The sequence below is a fragment of the Lycorma delicatula genome, chromosome 1 (genome assembly GCF_047948215.1).
Source record: "Lycorma delicatula isolate Av1 chromosome 1, ASM4794821v1, whole genome shotgun sequence".
NCBI lineage: Eukaryota > Metazoa > Arthropoda > Insecta > Hemiptera > Fulgoridae > Lycorma > Lycorma delicatula.
Genome location: NC_134455.1, coordinates 102,953,381 through 102,974,533, shown reverse-complemented (window position 1 = coordinate 102,974,533; position 21,153 = coordinate 102,953,381). Strand labels below are relative to the sequence as shown.

Here is a 21,153-nt window from a genome sequence, read left to right as displayed (position 1 = left end):
ACAAAACATTTTATCTGCTGAGCTTGTTCGTCCAAAACATTCTTTTGATCATTTAACACACTTCGCAAGTATAGAAATGCATGCTTATTTCTTTTGTAATTTATCTTCTTTAGCTTCTTCTAGCATTAAGAAAATCTGAGATAGATTGGCTTTCCCTTCCACTGCATCATTAGCAATTTGCATACTCTTTATCACAATGCAGTGTAAGATGGACAATGCCAGATTTGATTTTCAGTAGAAATATAATCCAGTTTCTCCTTAGTCATGTTATCACAAGTGAGTGGCAATACTATTTATAATCACTGTATGAAAATTTACGTGTTGAAACTGATTTATTACATACTCTGAAATTACTTGACATCTTAGTAAATTGACAGAAACAAATTGCACAAAAAAACAATGTCAAATAAACTTGGATTATTAACACAGCAATTTCCACAAGATAGCAAACTAATACATTATTTATCTTGTAGCACAAGATAAAACTGGTCACTGATAATGGAGCACCTGGCACTCGTGTCAGTTCACAATGTCTAACTCATAACATATAAATATAAAGATATAACATATAAATTTACCCGTAATAAATTATTTTTTTGGCTAAATTTTGTTGAAGGTATGATATGTTTCAGATGTTTTTATAATTCAGTTATTAGTTTTTTGATTTTATAATAGCGAATGTCAGTGATAATACAAATAAAAAAGAATGTATGGGCATTGTAATCTAACATGTTAAACATTAACATATCATGACAGGTGAAATTAAAGAAGTTTTATCTTCATAAATAAATCTGTATCCAGTGGAGAGTATATTAAACACAAAAAATTGTGTAATTGTGAACACAAGAATAAATAATAAAAAGTACAGAATGGAAAGTAGGGTTAGGATGCAGAGATAATAAAAATAATCATAAAATTTTTAACGGGTTTACAAAAATAATTTTATTATCTCGTTTTATTGAAACCTTTTAAAACATTACTACAATAAAATAATAAAGAATACTTCAGTCTATAAATTGAAAATATACAACTCAGTTATTATGTTCCATTACCTTCATTATATACAGAATAAAATATGTCAATAGAGTATAATATGTAGAATTAATTAAAATCATTTTTACAAAACATACTAGCAAAAATTATAACTGTAATAATTACCATAATTTTATAATTAATCCAAATACAACTAAATAAAGATATTAAGCAAAGAATTATGATTAACAGAAAAGACAATTTAATACAGGTGTCTGAGATGAAACGCTCTAATTTGAAACAATTTATAATGAACATAACAAACAACCAAGACAATTCTGTCAGGTGGTACATGGTAGTTTAGCTGTAGAAATTTAAATTATATAATGTAATAGCAAGATCATTTTTATTTCAGGTGCTGAAACTGACTTTTGAAAATCAAAAAAATTGAAATATGACAAATGCTGAAAAAACACAAACCGTGTGGTGGTATGAAGAATTGGGGGTCCATTATTGCAGTTCAACGACGTTTCCGTGCAGAGTATCACAGAGATCCTCCTGATGCCAAGAGAATCAAGACGTGGAAAGCAGCATTTCTAGAGACAAGATCTGTTGCTAAGAGGCATGGTGGTGGTCTATCACAAACTTCAGAGGAGAATGTTCAGTGCATTTCAGCGTCACGTGAGCTTGGTTTCCCAAAATCAACTGTCCACGATGTGCTACCCAAGCGCCTAAAGCTTTATGCATAAAAATTGCAATTGTTACATGAGGTGAAACCTGACAATAAACCCAAACGTGCAATGTTTGCCAGACATTCTTCAGTGCATCGAGATAGGTAACAACTTTTTGGCCAAGGTTGTGTTTTCTGATGAGTCAACATTTCACCTCAGTGGTAAGGTCATCAGACACAATGTGCGCATTTGGGGTAGTGAACATTCTTGAGAGTCCATAGAGTTTCAATGAAACAGCCCTAAGGTCAACATTTGGAATGACTTAATGAAGGATGAACTTATTGGACCTTTTTTCTTTGCAGAGGCGACTATCACTTGTCTCACATATCTTGATATGTTAGTTAATTTTGTGTTCCATCAGATAAGATATTGACACCAAAACCTGCTCTTCCAGCAAGACACACCACACTGACCTCCACACTGGCATTTGGAAGTCTGCAACACACTGACTGACGAATTCCCACAAAGATAGATTGGGACAGGTGGTCCAATTCTCTGGCCAACCCAGTCGCTTGACATTGCTCCCTTGAATTTCTTCCTGTGGGGGTATGTTAAGGACAAGGTGTACTCTATCAAAGTGACAACTCTGGAACAGTTTCATGAGAGGACTAGAGGTGCTATTGAGGCAGTTACGCCAAATATGCTACAGGGTACCTGGAGAGAAATCAAGTATCAATTAGACATCCTCTGTGCCACGAGTGGGGCACATATAGAAATGATGTGACTGCACAAAAAAATTTCATAACTATTTGTATCCACTGTCGTTTCTTTCAATCATCCTAATGCATTGAATACATGTAGTATTACAGACAGTTCAAATTAGGGTGTTTCGTCTTAAGACACTCTGTATATTACTCAAAATTTAAAGGATAAATAAAAAGTAACAACATTTTAACAAATCTTTAATGTGTAAAAAATTAACTTTACACAGAAATAACACTATACAGACATAAAATAGTTTATTCTATAACTTTCATATATAGTGTGGGAAATAATATTTATGTATTTAGAAACTACCTGTCTGTATGACCATTAACTTAGTTCATGCTAGTATTACGTTTTGTACTAATAAAAAATAAATTATGATACTGCTAATTTTTTTCTAGCTAAGATATCTATAATATCTCATTAAAGATTTCATTAAAATAATCTTTTTCCCTTTTTATGGCATCATATGAGAGAATTAGAATCAAAACTCACGTGCTCCAAAAATACTTTAACTGTTAACTACTTAGCAGTCTTTTGTTTCAATTTTTTAAACTGATGTGAACTGAAATATGTTAAAATAAAAATACCTACTTGTAGATTCATAAATATGATTTCAAAGTTGGCAGTCACCAGCTGAATTCTCCAATATGTGATTGGTTTTATGCAATCAGATATCAATGTTGATATTGCTGAAGTTCTGTTTTTTTTATTGAGAATTTAACAGCTTAATAATTCTATTTTTATTGGTAATGTGGCCTTTAATGAAATAATAAAATTAATTAGTGGTGTTATAATTATTAATAATAAAAATTATTAGTTTAGATTACCAGTAAATTATTTAATAATAGAATTGAGTATTTTTCCTGTTGTTTTTCTCCTGGCAGATATTAGCAATTGCATTTTTAATAGAATTAATATCCTCTCTTTTGTACTAAGTGAGGTCAAAAATACTGATATCAATAATAAATATTTTTAGCAATATGGCAATGGGTCATCTATGTCACTCAAACTTGTCTGTTAAGTAATAAACTAGGTTAGGTTTAAAACCTTGTTAAAATTAGACAAAACTACTTTTATAGTAACTTGATATTTCAGTTAATTTATCTGGTAATATTGTGTCATCACAAAAAAGTAGGTAGGTCTATGTAGTGCAAATGTTCAAAGCACCAGTTTAGACTGAGTAGAAGTAATCATAACTACAGTAAAAAAAAGGTTTTCTTATTGTTTCAGGTATAAAGTCAATGCTTGAGCAACCAATATATTCACACACTGGATGATTAAGTGCAAGAACTTAAGTATCTCGGATACTCAACTATTTTAAAATATGTTTATACATGATGACCAAGAAATGATAAAACATACAAAAGAACAATTTTACAGGACTACACTTTTTATAAGAAATCAATGAAGGGAGAATATTTCATTCTGTATGCAGGTGTTTTTCATGCTTCGGATTAACGAATAGTATCACCAAAGAAAACAAGAAAGGGTTTATCTCAGAAGCAAAAAAAAAGTATTACAAATTTTATTAATAAGATCCAATATGTTGAGGATCATTACAATGGGGATCAAACTATTAGGGAATAACTTGCAAGTGACTAGAACATCAAAAAGATTAAAAATGAAAGGAAGAAACCCCGAAAATTCATAAGTAATAAATAAGCTATAAAACTACAGAATGTTTAATATACTTAGGCCTAAAAGGGAAAACAAAGAATGAAAATGTTAAGAGGAAAAAATGTGATTTAATTATGAAGAAGAAAGTCCACAAACTGCAGTATTAAGTATTTTATGGAAAAATAAAGGACACTGATAAACTAACACAAATAATTTCATATCTTGCCAGAAAACTCACCCCTCCCCTAAAAAAAACAGACTGATCAATTAAGGGCACTGTAAATTAACACTTAATCTGTCACACATACTACTGGATGGAAATACAGTTTCTCTAGAAACTTGAACATGATTTCATAATGTGTGTTTCAGATATGGAAGTCAAAACAAGAATCTAGCTATGATTGCATGTTTTTACTGCTTATTACTCTGGTCCACTTAAATGAAATCAAAGTAGGATTTCCCATAATAGGAATCAGGAGTTTTTTTGCTTTTAGTAACACTGAAAAATAAATAAATGGAATGGAGGAAATTGTGAAACCAGACATAGTTTTTGATTCTATAACAAAATATGCACTAATGAAGAGAAGGGAAATACTATGAAGCAGCAGACTTTTGTCTTGCAGCAAAAACCTTTACTAAAGAGCCAAAAGTTGACTCTTTCCACTTCACATAAACCGAGGCAAAGGAAGCACAATATTTACCAACGGGGAAATGGCATGCAAAAATAACAAGACGTTTGGTAAAACAACAAAATATTCTGAAATACACTACAATCAGATATTACTGATCAGTACTGTAACTAAAAAAGAAAAGTAATTAAGAAGTTTTTTTGGGAAAGAGTGGAGGAAGAATCCAGATCTAGGGCTTCATGTAAATATAATTGACTAAATTTGCCAAAATAATGATGTTGAATAAGATATAGAAAACTAATGTGAGCTTATTCCTGCACAAAAATGCTGGTGAGGTGGAGGTTTAGTCAGTAGGGCGCAGGCTACATACGCCTGACATCTGCAGAACCTGTTAATGAGCCTGACACTTTGTCCATAAATGAGATTACTTCCCTAATCAGAGGGGAAAAAAAAAGGATTAGTGGTTTAATGTTAGTACGTTAGCCAAAAATTGATATGTAAATAATTTTTTTTGTTGACTTTTTATTTAGCCGCATATTTTTCCTAACCTAACAGCATCCCTGAGTTTTGAAAGTTTACAACATGAGTATAATCAAAAGTAACATGTTGATGTAAAACCTCATTTGTTCCGAAATTTAAGAATAATTAAACTTGAAGTACTCAAAAATATTGATTAAAATTTATACAAAAAAAGGCACACAGCATACTAAAGAATTCTAATTTAATGTGAAAAAAAAGTAGTAATAGCATTACACGTCTCAAGGTTGCGTTCAACCTCCCCTATCCTCACCCCTCTAAAGATTCCATATCTCCTGCTAACTATATGTGGACCATAGGATCACGTAGCAGTCCTATAGCTCTACTCTGTATTTAGCTTGGAGATCATTCCCTTTGACTTGGTGGCAGTATATTATTGGGCGTTTGTCAGATGTGTATGTATGTTTTTTTGTTTCCTGTTTACAGTGTTTCTATTCAATTTTATGTACTGTACTGTATTTATTTCCAGGCATCAATACTGTGACAGTGTTTTGTTTTTCTCTGTGAACTATGACATTTTGTACTGTGTTAAAAATGTCAGATAAACGAAAAAGAAACCATGATGCGAGCGTACCGCTTAAAATTGCAAGGAGGGCAATAACTTTAGACTAAACAAAATATTTTACAACTTTATGGTAAGGGTTAAAAGGCAATGAAATTGCAGAAAAATTAAAATTGTCTCATTCTATCATTAGTACTATAATTAAAAATAAAGAACAATACATTACAGAAATTACTGCCACTCCTATGTTTTCATACAAGTTATGAAAATGGGAAAGTTTAATTCAAGAAACTGAGATGATACTAATAGAGTGGATTAACCAATGAACTTATACTTTATGTATGCTGCTAAGCCAGGCAATGATATCAGCTAAGCTTGTTTCAATTTTTGAATGTCTGAAAAACAAAGAAGCGAAATGGATGCAACTTTTAGCGGCAGAAAGGGATGGTTTGACTGTTTCAAACAAACAGCTGGCAAGCATAACATGTAAGTGTAAGACGAAGCTGCAAGCGCAGATACTGTAGCTGCCACAAAGTTTCCTGATTCACTGTGTCAAATTACTGAAGAAGGAAAATACTCATCTGTTCAATGTTGACAAAACAGGATAGTTCTGGAAAAGAATGTCATCACGAACATATATTGCTAGGAAAGAAAAACATATGCCCAATTTTAAAGCTGCTAAAGATCGAATATCTATTCTTGTGAGAACAAATGCTCAGGGTGATTTTAAGATGAAACCACTAGTTATTTACCGATCAGAAAATCCAAGAGCATTTAAAAATAGTGATAAAAATACCATTCCAGTTATATGGCGGTCAAGTGTCATCAAGGTTGGATGACTGCTTCAATATCTAAAGACTGGTTTGAAGAACATTTCATTCCGCAAGTGAAGAAGTACTACATCGACAACAAATTCCCATTTAAAGCAGTTTTATTAATTAATAATGTCAAAAGCCACACTGCGGCAGACCTACAAGATAAAAATTCAAATGTAAAAGTAATCTTTATGCCACTGAATACATTGTCACTACTCCAGTCAATGGATCACTTTGTTATCACATATTTTAAAACGTATAATTTGCATAATTTTTGACAATTATTCAAAGCCACTGATAAGGAAGGTGGCCCAACTACTATAGAATACTGGAAGAAAAAATTCAACATACTGCAAGCTGTAATACTTATTAACAATGCATGGATGGAAGTTTCTGAAAAAACCATTAAAAGTGGATGGAAAAAAATTTGTCCTCACAACTATAACGACAAGGAAATTAGTGAAATTCCTGTGTTGAGTGTAATGATAGAAACTGTAAAACAGTATTCTTAACCTGAAAGTTTGTAATGAAGATGTTACTGAGTTGTTGGATGCTGAAGGAGATCTTTCCAATGAAGAGCTTATTGCAAGTGCTCAACAAGACACTCAGCAAATAGAAGATGAGTTCAACAAGGTAAGCAAATCAGAACCCACAGCTGACAAAACAAAAAATGAAAGACAGAAAGACTTTCCAAAGTGTTTAAATTAATTTAAGGTGGGTTAAATATTTTTGAATCAGACGATCCGAATTTTGAAGTATGGCAGTAACTGCGGCCATACAGCATGAAATCACATGCTACCAAGAAATTTATAAATCAATGAAGGAGAAAAAAGTTCAGAAGTCAATTCATTATTTCTTCAAAACAGCGAGAAAGGATGTATAAGAGGTGAGTTGTCAAGAAGTGATCCTTAATGTTCATCATCGTGACAGTAAGATAAAGTAAGTACATTTCATTTCATATTTAATTTTTGTTTGTTTATTTTTTTTTGACTGCTTTTAATTTTTAATATGCATACTCTTTGTACATACGTACATACAGTGTGTCTTAAATGTACATACGGTACTGTATTCCAGTTTTTTATTTTTTCCAAATTTTGTTAAATTGGTTAAGTGTAAAAATTTTAATCTCATTTAACTTATTGTATTCAATGTGTTTTTTTCTGGAAAAGTAATAAAAAAAAAGAGTTTAAAAGACTTATATAATTTTATTACGACCATGTTATATAAAGTTAGGTGAATTTCTTGATTTACAATGGGTTTTCCAGACCCCATTTGATCGTTGTAGTGGGGGTCTAGAGTATATCTTATCAGGGTTTTCTCCAACTGTGAAAAATTAACTTTTGGATCATGTTTGTTTTGATGATTCATACCCCCTCATATCAAAATAAAAAATGTTATAAATAGATATTTCAATTTTAGTTCAGAGCAATAAGATAAAAAAGGGCTGTTTAAGCAAGATAATTAATTATATAGTTCATTTACACTAGTTTCTTAAAGTAAGTAGATTGACAAAAGTGATATTCATCTAAGTGCTTTTGTAATATTACAGTCCCTTTTCTAAAGCCGATTGAGGGTGTATCTTCAATTATCTATACACACATAAGCAAAACCCTTACAGAAAATAATATCTATGTATATAAGAAAACTTCAGACAATTGTAAAAAAAATTGTACATTTATTTGAATCATAGTCAATGCTTTAGAAATAAAAACTATACTCGACCACATTCCAGGAATGAACCCAGAAGTAAAATTCAGTATATTTATATTTTAATATCATAAAGAGGAAACTGTTCACTTTATTAAAAACTACTATTATATTTATAATTGCTAAATTAAATCTAATTATAATTTAAATTATATTATTTTATGATGAAATTAAAAGTAACTTTCTATCTTTTAATTATAGTATTTATTTATTTTTTTTATAGAATGCTAATCGTTATATCTGAATGTTTTATATATTACTGTATGTTATTTGTATTTAATTTACCTATGCTCTTATTTATAATACGTTCTTATAATACTTATATTCTAACTTTTATAACATATCTTCTCACTAAATTAAAAGTTATATATTTGCCTAAGCTAATCTCAAAAGCTACACAATCATCAATTAGAAAATTCTTTCACCAGTGAAAAGTCTGTATCTTTCTGATTGATACTGACTATATGTTACTATACTAACGCAAAAAGTGGCTAAACAATGAACAAAATGTACTGAAAATGAGAAAAGATTATTTAAAAATAAATTAAATTTTTTTTTAACTGCTAAAAATATGAGATGTGTGGTATGGAATATATAGTAATAAGTAATGAAATATTTAAAACACTTAATTAGTTTTACGAGAACAAATGTACATTTATAGAGTAATTCTGAATAGGTAAAAAGACATGTTCTTTTTCAGACAAAAATGCTTCTTTAAAACTAATTTTATGGATAAATACTTAAAAAGATATTTAAAATGTTATAATTAAATCAAAACATCTATGACATCTACCGCAGTATGTATTCAGAAGTAGTTAATGTTAGATTATAAGGCTTTGAGAAAATACTGTGGAAGTTACAGATATCGGCAGATGAAGAAAAAAGATTCAATGGTAGGACTGTGACTACTGCATGTGGTGGGGACACAAGGTCAGCACTCTTATAAATCACAGAGTACTAGAATTCAAATCTCTTTCATTTGTTTATATAGACTTTCTGCTAAATGTAACTGCAGGAAGAGCTTGGAGCTGTCACCCATAATTTCACTTTTTCTGTCATGGGTTGATTGCATTAAGACTAGATTTAGAAGTACTTATGTCTGCTGAATATTAAGCTCTGATCTAGAGGTAATATGAACATTCAAAATATAAAATGGTAAAATGACTTTTATAAACATAACCTTTACCAATGAAGCATATTTAAAAAAAATGCAAGTGTAAATTAAAAAATCTACAAAAATATCACACATTATCTACTTAAAAAATTAAGAAACTGCATTAGTAACGAAACATTTAATTTTTTTTAGTCCTAACTTACTCTGACAACCTACCAATGATGGAACAGTAGTCTATGTTTTTTTTCAACTGACAGGTGTTGGGTTAAAATTGCAGTCAAGCTTGTTATTTTCACAATAAATTTCATAAAATTATATACTCATAAAGCTTTCAGGTTACCAGCAATTAATTAATCATAAAAAAAAAAAGAATCCATATAAATCTTAAATGAATGATTAAACTTTATAAATCTGCTTGTACTTATAAGTGTAAAAGTTAGACAAGATAACAAAAATAAAAAAAACACAAATTAATTTTTTAATTTGACAGAAACTTTCCTAGATGAAAGAATCTGGGTAGGAAGATTAGGGAAAGATTAGCAATCATTATCACAATTAGTAAAAAAGGGTACATTATGTAATGAAAAGTTTGGCTTTGTAACTTCTACTCTGATCAAAATGCTACATTACATTTAACATTTTTTAATTTTGCAATTATAAATTGCAAATTAATTAATTTGCAATTAATTAAATGTGGCTTTGACCACTGACATTTTATTATTACTTTACACATCAATTATGAGGATGGTACTTCCGCAGATATCTAAGTGTTTTGGAACAATCAGGCTCTAAGAGTTGCAGTTTACCATCTATCTCAGGAAGCTAACAATTTATTATTTAAAAAAAATAATTTTATAGAAACTACCTGAAAGCACAGAAAGTAAATTTATTTATTTTAAAACTATTTAAGATAATTAGGAAATCAATACAATTTTTATGACAAAGGATCATATAGAAAGTAAACTTAATAATTCATGTTATTTGTTAATTTATAATCCTTCCTTTTTCTTGTTTAGCCTCTGGGAATTACCAAATGGTATTACTTCAGAGGATGAATGAGTGTAAGTGAAGTGTAGTTTTGTACAGTCTCAAGTCAACCATTTTTGAGATGTGTGGTTAATTGAAACCCAACCACCAAAGAACACCGGTATCCACGATCTAGTATTCAAATCCATATAAAAGTAATTGCCTTTACTAGGACTTGAACACTGGAACTCTCGACTTTCAAATCAGCTGATTTGCAAAACAGTAGTCTGTTTTCATATCAACTACATCCACTTACTAAGCGACTCTTAATTTGCAAGTGCATTGTGGATGTAACTAAATAATAGGTATTTACTTCTATTAATTAGTACTTTTTCATTCTTCAGTTGTAATCATCAAGACTGATAGTTTTTTGAACATAATATTTCATTAACTGAAAGAATATTATGACACAATTATTTAAATTATTTAATACAAAAATATTTACATCAACACTTCCATACTGAAAATTTGGCACACCGTTTTTATTATTAATCAATCAATAAACAATACTACTGTACAGTTAAAAATTGTAACAGTCTTTTAATATTTATTAAAAAGGCAAACACAACCAGTAAAAAAGAAAAAACTTCCAACTTCTTTATTCTGAACATAAATATCTCATTTTTATTGATAGAAAATTCAGTAAAATATTTACTGAAGGAATTTATCAAAATTTCCTTATCAATAAGTAAAACAATACTGCTGACATCATTAATTCACTTTTAATTTTATAATATGTTTAGGGACAAAACGACTATGAAAACTAAAAACAGGCAGTAAATGTTTTAATCAAAATATTTATTAAATGCACAGCTTTAATTTTAACTATCATATTCTTCAATTGTGCCTTTCTCGGTAAGGAGACTAATGTAGAATTGGAAAAAATCTATGCAAGAAAAACAGTTCATTCCATTAAATAGATAAAATATTTCGAATTCTACACACAAACCACATTCTAACATACATACACACATAAATGCACATACACTAACACAACCATAAAAAAGATCTAATTTCCTTAAAAGTGATATGTGGCACAAGCAATAAATTTGCAACATGAATAATCATGGTGCTAAAAATTAGATTTGAATACAATTTTGTTTATGTGGTTTAATTAAATCTCACATATATATATATATATATATATATATATATATATATATATAGAGAGAGAGAGAGAGAGAGAGAGAGAGAGAGAAAAAGAAAAAAAGAGAGAGATTTTTAATAAAATAAACAGAAATCTATTAACCGATATTAAAAATCTGAATTATTACAGCTATAATACCACTTCTTAAAAAAAAAGATTTTAAAAGAAATGTAATTCAAAATCACTAGAGTGAATGCATTAATCTATTGCATTTATTATGAAAATGTGCCTATTTTTTGTAATTTATGGTTTATAAAAAGACAGTGGCCAATTCGTTTTCACAACATAACCATAGATTTTCCAAGTCATCTATTTATTACAAAAAAAGAATGTTCTATCAACCATTTTCTTCCTAATGTACATCAGATATTAAAACTCATTCCGTATCTGTAATAATGACTTGGATGTAATAAAGATGTAATAATGGTTGTGAAGTGGTGTTATAATCTGCCTAAATTTTATAACTGCTAAAGGTGGTAGTAATGCTATTCAGCCCAAGCATCAACCAGACCGTGCTTTTCAATATACCTGCGTCTAGCATCTGCAATCAACTTTGCTTTACGTTCCATGAAAGATATCATTTTGCCTTGTCCTTGACTTAGAGACTGCAACTGCAAACATAAACAAAATAAAATTATGTAAATAATCATCTTTTACAACAATATATGAAGTTTCATTATATTATTTTTTTATTATTGTAAAACTCATTATAAAAATTTACTTAAAAGATTACAGTAAAATGAACTTGGATTCTAAATAATTCTTAGACTACACTGTACTATAAAAGAAGAAAGGGATTTAATAAATTTATATGTTCATTGATTAATAAACAACTATTGATACAGAAAAATGTTTATTTTGTTACATTACACTATAATGAATAGTTATATAATCAACTATTACTTATACAGTAATCCTACTAGCATACTGATACTATTAGTTACAAAGATGACGACAGTTATTGCTTAATAAAAATACACTTCTAGTTTTAAATTTTGTATTTTTTTTTTAGTAAAGGAGTCAAATGTTTTCTGATTAGAATTTATAACCATTCATTAACTAATTTTATAATTTAATAATAGTAAATATATTCACTAATTTCTAGAAATACAGAAAAACCTAAAAAAAATGCTAGTATTTAGCAAAAAATACATCCTATCAAAATAGTTAAGTATCTCTAAAAGAATCCTAACAGCAGTACCATAGTGGAATTCATAAATCTTTCAAAATATGTGTTTGGTTTGAATTAATGCATCAAAAGAAGTAGAACACCCTTTCTACTGCTTACAGTGCTACTAGAAAGGGTATTCTACTGCTAATAATATTTTCTACTGTGTAATTTTAAAATGCATTGAGGCTATAATTATACTCCAGATTTCTCAAAAACCTACTGCAGATACAGTTTTGGGACCTATTTTATTTAATTTTTCAGGTCAAAAGCCATAAGAAATCACTAATTCTGCCTCTTAATTAACATCCTAAAAATTTCAGTACTACCTTATTTTTTACCATGGTAGCTGAAATCTGAGCGAAATCTTTCACTAGCCATAACTTGCAAATGAAGCATTTTAGGATACATGTTTATATGAACATTTTCCATTATTTTCACAAGTAAAATAAGTAAAGAAAGTCCCAGGAGAATTTCATTTACAAACTGTATATAGTACTCATTTTAACCATTTTATAGTATTTGAACAGCAGTACAAACCAATATAACATTGTAACAGCTCAACACAAGATGAACAATATTTAAAGAACATCATAAGCAATATAATTTAAGCTGGGTTATACGTTTTTAAACAATACCTTAAGAGTGTACAGCACAAATTTTTGAGATGTTTCTTGTTGACTGAGCTTATGTTTAAGAGATGAGTGGTTTTCTAAATTAAGCAATTACTTTTAAGTACCTCCTTTAGCCTGGTCACCCATAATTACTAAACTGCACATATGTTGCCTAAGTATACATAAGGCATGTTTATAATGGACTATAAGATGACAAAACTGAAATAACAAAATCAATCAAAATACATCACTCATAACCCAATGTAATTTTAGTAAATTTTCTAAAAAAGAAACCAGTGGGTGAAAAAATATTTCTACTTCAAAGAGGGGGTTGTCCTGTATAAATGGGATTGTAAAAAAAAATAAATATCACTACATCTATTTAAAAAGATTACACCTATTTTATAAAATATAGTAAGAAAACTACTAAAGTGTATAGTACATTTATTATCATGCTCAGCTGAAGATTTAGATGTCATTAATCTAAAAACAATAACTCAATATTATCACCAATAATATGCATATTTTTAACAAATAACAAACTTTGCTTTCCCATTGCATTGTCACTGGCCTCATGCAAATGATTTCATAAAATATTTTTGAAGCATTCAAGCCCGATATGCAGTGCTCTGAATTAAGTTTTCTGATCACTGAAATTATCAGCTTATAGATCTTGAGCTTGAATAATTAGTCCCAAAATAAGCAGCATTTCTTTTATCTATATGTATTTAATAATTACTTCCAAGTGGCCTCAGCTAACTCCTTCATTATCAGAAATCATATGCAACTTTGGAACAGTTTTTGTTAAACCATTAACAAATGACTACCTTTATTTCTTTTAATGTTGAATTTTGTCACAGTGATTTTTAAATTATTTAATAAGACATTTTTATCTATTGTAATCTTCTACCCCTTTTTAAATTGAGTTTAGTTTACTTATTTATTTCCAGTGATTTTATAAAAAATGAAGAACCATGAATTGGCTACTAAAATAAAATTAAAAAAATCAAATGAAAATATTAAAGTTTAAACTTTTGCAATTTGTTGAATCAGTAGAATATTCATAATTTTTCATGAATCACAAGCAATAAAATAGTTAAGTAAAAGATAAATATTACATATATTTCAATTCATCACAAAACATCAATCTCAATCAAACATCAATCAGGTTTTCACATGACATTAAAGGTATAAATAGATGTGTATATAAAAACATCACATAACTACAATAACAATTAGTTCATAAAAAAAAAAAAAAAAAAAAAAAAAAAATGTATAAAACGACCTGCAAATTTAAATTTAGCAATTCAATGATATAGTGATCACTGATGCAAAAAAAGAAAGAAAAAAATCCTAGCTTAAAAGAAAAAAAAATGGTTGCATAAAAAGAATTATCTTTTATTTTCTGAAATTCAGAGCCTGTAAAAGGCCTTATTTAAAGTAAATAAGAGTAGAGAAGGTTTTTCTGAATTTTTAATAAAATTCTTGAATTAATATGGTTAGAAGAACTGTTATATAAACAATTTTTTTAATAATGAGTTCTTGTAAGATGATGAATAGGATCAATGATAACAATAGTAGAACATTACTATTTCAGATCCAATGACTAAAAACGTATTCTGAAGAAAGATTTATAAGATCTGTTGAATAATAAGAACTTGTAAATAAAGAGGGATGGAAAAAGATTTCTTTTGATTAGTCATTACATTAGACTAAATGTGACTTATTAATTAAATATTCTTATTATTAGACTAAATTATTTTTGAAAATAACTATGAATCATCATATTCTGACAATATTCATTTCAGATTTTTATATATCACAAAAGTGTGATGTGTAATGTTATATATAAATTTACACATACAAAAATTACATACCACTGGCTGATTCTTCATTTGAACTGTACTGCTAGGAACAGGATCAACACGTACTGGCTGCTGATGTTGTACAGGAGTGAAATGGACACTTCCTTCTAAGATATTTGATATTGTCAAATCAACACTATGCGTTCTGCCTGCAAACATTATTACTCAAAAGAAAATTAGTAAGTACTACACATGTATAATTAAATGGTTAACAAAAAGTACTACTTAACATAAAAGTAAATTAGTAATAGTAATTTACTCAGCAGTGTTATGAACACTAGATATCTGAGTTAATTTATTTAATAGGCGAGTATAGTGTCAAATGTGGATATGACATGTTATTTTTTCTTACTAACTCACTACTGTACTACATTCAACTGATAAAATTAAATAATTACAGCACAGATAGCAGGTAATTAAAAAAAAATAATCTTCTTTACACAATGTAAAAATATATTAAAACTTTCAAGTGATTAAGCAATTAAGCATGGTATACTAAAATTAATCATATATGGTAATTGTAAGATAAATTGTTACATCAACATTATCTAAAAATCCTAGATGAAGTCCTAATTTAGTTTCCTATTTTTTTTTTTTTTTTTTATTAATAAATGAAAACGTTTATACTATATTAAAAATATTACTTATTTTTAAATTTGAATTCATAAAAATATTTTCTGTTAATACGACATGGTTAGAAAAGCTACTTGCTCAGAACAATAAAAAATATCCAAAACAGTACGAGAGATGAAGAGATTAAGAATATGTAGTGGATATCCAATTTGCTTGCCAATATTTATCAAATGTAATTAAGTTGATTTTGTTTTCAGGAAGAATACAGACATAACACAGAAAAAATACTGCTAATTACTTCTAATACATTTGAATCATAATTATATTCATTAGAACCAAAATTTGTAAATTTTTTAATAAGCTTCTAAGAGCAAATAAAACATTTGACACCTCTGATTTACATTAACTCTGAAACTGGCAGATGTTGATTTTCAGATAGTTAACTACATTTCTTAGATGGTGTGTCTGAAAACTGAAATGTAATTGAATAAAAAATCAATATTTTGATCAATCATTCATATTTGATTGCCTTGAATTAAGCATCAATTGGGAGATAAGATTCTTTCTTTTCTTCCCTTTATACGTCAACATTTTTTTATATTTTAATTTTGCATGTTGTTAGAGCACTTTGTAATCAGCTGGTTTACTTCCCAACACACTATATTTAATAGAACTCTTTTAGTTTCACTGTTTTATTTATAGACATTTAATATGATCTATCATATATATATATATGAATAGAACACGTTAAAAAATTCTAAAAGAAATAAGAGCTATCAGGATCTTAAAAGTTTAACAGGGATTAGAGGAAAATGGAATGGAAATGATGCAAAGGATTTGCATCATTAAAAAAAACCATTATATGAGGTGTAGCTATTATTAAATAACGAGACTAATGCTGTAAAGTTTAGACATTTTGGAGAAATATTATATATATAAACATAAGAGGAAATTCAACTTGATCAACTTGCAAACAGAATATGAAGATGACATACTTATAAGGGCTGCAGTGGATGGCAGCACTTATTCAGATAAAAATAATGATAGAACATAAATCCAATTTAATTTAAATCCATACAGTACTGTAACATTGGCTGACCAAAACACATAATATATTTATCCTACTTATTTATTTTAATTTTATCAATTCTGATGTATTTTATAAATGTAGTTTTTAATTTCCATAATTAATTTTTTATATATTAAAAAAAGACAGTTTGATATTGTGATTTTTAAAACATTATTTTAAAAAAATGTATATTTTAATTCTTAATTTTCAATTTTAATTTGATAAAAAAATGAAATTACATATATTATTAAAAAAAATGTATACACATTTTAAATATCTTCTAGTTTGATATAAAAATTAAAAAACGAAAAGTTACAACTGAAGATGTGGGTTGCCATGAAAGTGCTATTGTAAAGTTATGAAAAAATAACATAAGTGTTATCTTTACTTTTTTAATTTCAGTACTTAGGTGGATAGGTGGGATTATAAATATATATATATCTTCAAGTACATTTTATAAATTATAACTTTATAGATAAATCTTAAAATATAATATAATGTTACTTAAATCTTGGTAAAACCTAAGCCGCATCTGAGAAACTTACTATTTTCTTACAAAAACAAATTCCATTATGGAGAATAATAGGTTTGCATTATTATAGCAATTTTTTTTTACAAATCAAAAAAAGAATAATGTGATGCAGTTATTTTAAAGAATACACACTTTAAAATGCATGCAAAATGCACTAAAACACTGTTAAACTGAACTTAGACTATTAAAATGAAAAGATCAGAAAAAGGGAAAAAATTATGGAATAAAATTATTATATGTTTTTAAAATAGCATCATAACGTTTTGCAATTATTTAATGAAATAAAATGGTACTCATCATTCTCTAGCTACTAAAATTGCCAAGATTTCTAGTAACAATAATGAAAAAAAATACAATATTACCAACAATGCAGGGAATATTGTTTTGGAAACAGTGCATTTGCAAGGCAATTGCAAAGAGTAGGGTGTAGATATTCTACATAAAGTTATATCACATTAGAAAACCAACAGTAAAGTGGTATGAAATAATATTGTATAAATTTAAAAATAAAATTCATTCACCAGTTTTTTTTAATGAAAAAAGAATAAATTTACTTACCAAGATCTTGAAGTATTGCATTAACTGGAACATGAGGTAATACTTCTTTAACTTGTGATGCCATTTGTTGTAATTCAGCGCATGGGAGTGCTGTCTGTCCAGAAGATGTAATGAGAACTGGTTGATTGTATTCTATCAAATATCGTTTCTCATACTCAGCCTGTAAGAATTAAAATAACAAGAGCTAAATAAACAAAGCAGATTCAATATTATGCTAGTGAAATTAAATAACACCCCCAAAAATAGACACAGATTATTATTGAGTAGTTTTTTTTTTACCTTCATATGGGGTTGCTAGCTCAAATAATGATAAATGTTTAATAATAAACTAGAAAAAAATTATTTTTACAATTTACAAAAAATTTAAAAGCAAATATTCTCAAATTCATCTAAATATATTTAGTGGTTATATATATATATATAGTAGAACCCCTTTTAACTGAACTCAGCTTATCTGAAACCGAGGTTAACCAAAATGCCTTAAAAAAAATCAATGTAAAAAATAAATACAGTTTCAGAATATAATCAGCAATCAAATAAATACTTTACGATTGAAAATCTGTAAAAAAAATCAGTATTAAAACTTAAAGATGTCATGTCAGCAACTACAAGGCATATTCATTAAATAAGAGCTGTTTGGCCATTAAAAAAAATTAATTCATGAGAAAAGGTTTTTACTTACACTTTTAGTTTACGACATATCTACAATTGTACTTCACTTTTCCACATAATTGTCATTCAATTCTAAATCCTTTCATAATGCTGCACAAGTTTCTTTAACCCCTCTGCATAGAATTGAACCGCCACCTGGGAATTAAACCAGTTGACAAATTCAGTCTTGATTTCCTCATAATTTTCAAACCATTGTCCACCAAGCCATTTTTCCAAGTGCAAGAAGAGGAAGTAGTCACTATGTGCAAGGTCAGGAATATATGGAAGGTGGTCAAAAAGTTCCCAATGAAAATCTTGAATCTTCTTGGTTAAGACAATAGTACGAGGATGTGCATTGTCATAAATGATTACGCCAAACGACAGTTTCTAGCATCGTCAATTTTGGATTGCACGTCTCAGTTTGGTGAGCGTTTCGCAGTACAGGTCAGCTGTAATTGTTGATCCATGTTCCATGAAATCAACCAAAATGATGCCCTTTTGATCCCAAAAAATGGTAGCCAACATTTTTTGACTAGAGTATGGAGATTGCTTACACTTTTTTGGTTTCAGTGAACCTGAATGGTGCCGCTGCATTGACTGTTGTCTCAATTCTGCATTGGTGTAGGATAACCACGTCTCGTTGCCCGTAACAATGCAGGAACACAAATCATCTCCATCTTGTAGATAGTGGTCCAAAAATGCTTGTCCACTACACATCCTTTACTCTTTGTGTTGCTTGGTGAGCATTTTTGGTATCCACCTTGCACATAATTTGTGATAACCAAGCTTTTCTGTGATGAACATATAGATAGAGGTGCATCCAATACGCAGAAATTCATCAGCCAGAGCACAATCACATTGCAGTTTTCGGTTCACTTTTTCAACGATTTTGTCAGTCTGAATACTGGGTCTGCCACTTCGCTCTTTGTCATGCAAATTTATGCGGCCATTTTTAAAGTCTCGACACCATTGTCTAACCTTTCCTTCACTCATTATTGTAGGTCCATACACTAGGCACAACTTCCAATAAGATCCTTTTGCACACAAAAACTGAATCGCAGCACTCACTTCACAACTGGCAGGAGAAACTATTGTTGTGGACATTGTGATTTGCATTCACCGGCAGGCAAACGACTACAGATTCAAAACAACAACTGCAGTGGCTTCATAAATAGTCAATAAATGACCCTGCTGTGTGAAACTGTTCAGACCCGCTAATATTTAAGTATAAGTTGACTGCCTTTACTTTATGAATATACCTCGTACATGTTATCTTTAAACAACTACTACATAATTCAGTAGCATAGGAAATGAGTCATCCCCATTCCTTTCATGGAAAGGAATGGGGACTAATCAGAAATGAGTCCATGCTCTTCCTTTATCGTGTTTTGTGTGTGCAATTGCATACACTCATTATAATGCAGTCTTATTATACAGTGCATAAGGTCAAGGTCTTGTAATGCCAGTTTGTGTACACTATTGAAGGTACAGTTGTTTAGTTGATTAAAGTTCTATTTTTTCTATATCTTACTAAATGAAAATGTGCAGTGATGCCAATAAAAGAAAAACTTAAAGCAATAAATCAAGTAGAAAATGGTGAGCTGTTGCTACACATAACTGCTAATTATGATGTTGGGATCTCAATGGTGTTGAACTGGATAAAATCAAAACCTATACTTACAGAGTATTCTAGCCAAACTGCCAAAACTGAAAAACAATGAATTTAACAGATCACAGAAAAGTTAATGAAGCTCTATTTCTGTGGTTTACACAGCAGATGAAGGAATACCCTTCTTCCTTGTCCTATTTTACAAGAAAAGGCTAAATTATTAGCAAAAATGTTAGGGGACACTGAAAAAACTTTTACTGTCTGTTCAGACTGGCTAGACAGGTTTAATTTAGGTTCATATGGTATATGACAGATAAATCTGAGTAGTGAAAAGTTATCTGCAGTTGCTGTTAATGCATTAAAACTGAATTTTTTGATTTTACAGGATTCAATGAAAGAACAGATTTTTAATGCAGGTGAGTCAAGGTTGAAATATAAAATGTTGCCAAATAAGCATCGATACAAGATGTGTACCAGGGCAAAAAATGAACAAACAGTGCATCATGATGTTAGCGTGTGCAAATTTATCTGGAAAAACAATTTCCTCTGATGTGGATTGGAAGATCCAAATCTTCCAGAGCTCTCAAGAGTATTTTTTGTAATGCACTTCCAGTTCTTTATCATGACCAAAAGGATACTTGGATGTCTACAGATCTTTTTGAAGATCAGTTCTATGACAACTTTGTGCCAGGTGTAGAAAAATACCTCCAGTCCAAAAAACTACCAAGTAAACCTATTCTGATGATAGGCAATGTGCCAACACACCCAAGTGACCAACAAAGTGGTGATATTTTCATGAAGTTTTTATTGGGAAATGTGACAAATTTTATCCAACCCATGGATCAGGGTGTATTGGCAGCTTTCAAGCGCCACTATCATGGATTTTTGTTAAGATCCATTTTGGAAGATTGTGAGAAAAGAAAAACAAACAGATTCATTAAAATCAATCAATATGAAACTAAAAATAATTACTAGTGCTAAAATAAAATAATTACTAAAACTAAAAGTA

At 29.2% G+C, this 21,153-nt stretch overlaps 1 protein-coding gene across 3 annotated transcripts in view; it reads right to left on the bottom strand.

The window, feature by feature from the left end:
* LOC142320603 (lipid droplet-regulating VLDL assembly factor AUP1-like) overlaps positions 1-21,153 on the bottom strand; it is a 63,815-nt gene that overhangs the window by 8,184 nt on the left and 34,478 nt on the right. The window contains exons 7-10 of one of the 3 annotated variants that reach the window (XM_075358602.1): positions 17,885-18,044; positions 15,165-15,301; positions 12,034-12,116; positions 923-10,197 (exon numbers count right to left, since the gene is read on the bottom strand). In XM_075358602.1, coding sequence (XP_075214717.1) covers positions 10,194-10,197; positions 12,034-12,116; positions 15,165-15,301; positions 17,885-18,044 — 384 coding nt within the window. In that variant the 3' untranslated portion in view covers positions 923-10,193. Of the gene's footprint in view, positions 1-922; positions 10,198-12,033; positions 12,117-15,164; positions 15,302-17,884; positions 18,045-21,153 lie in introns of those variants that run through there. The other 2 variants (XM_075358594.1, XM_075358585.1) reach the window with 2 other exon arrangements.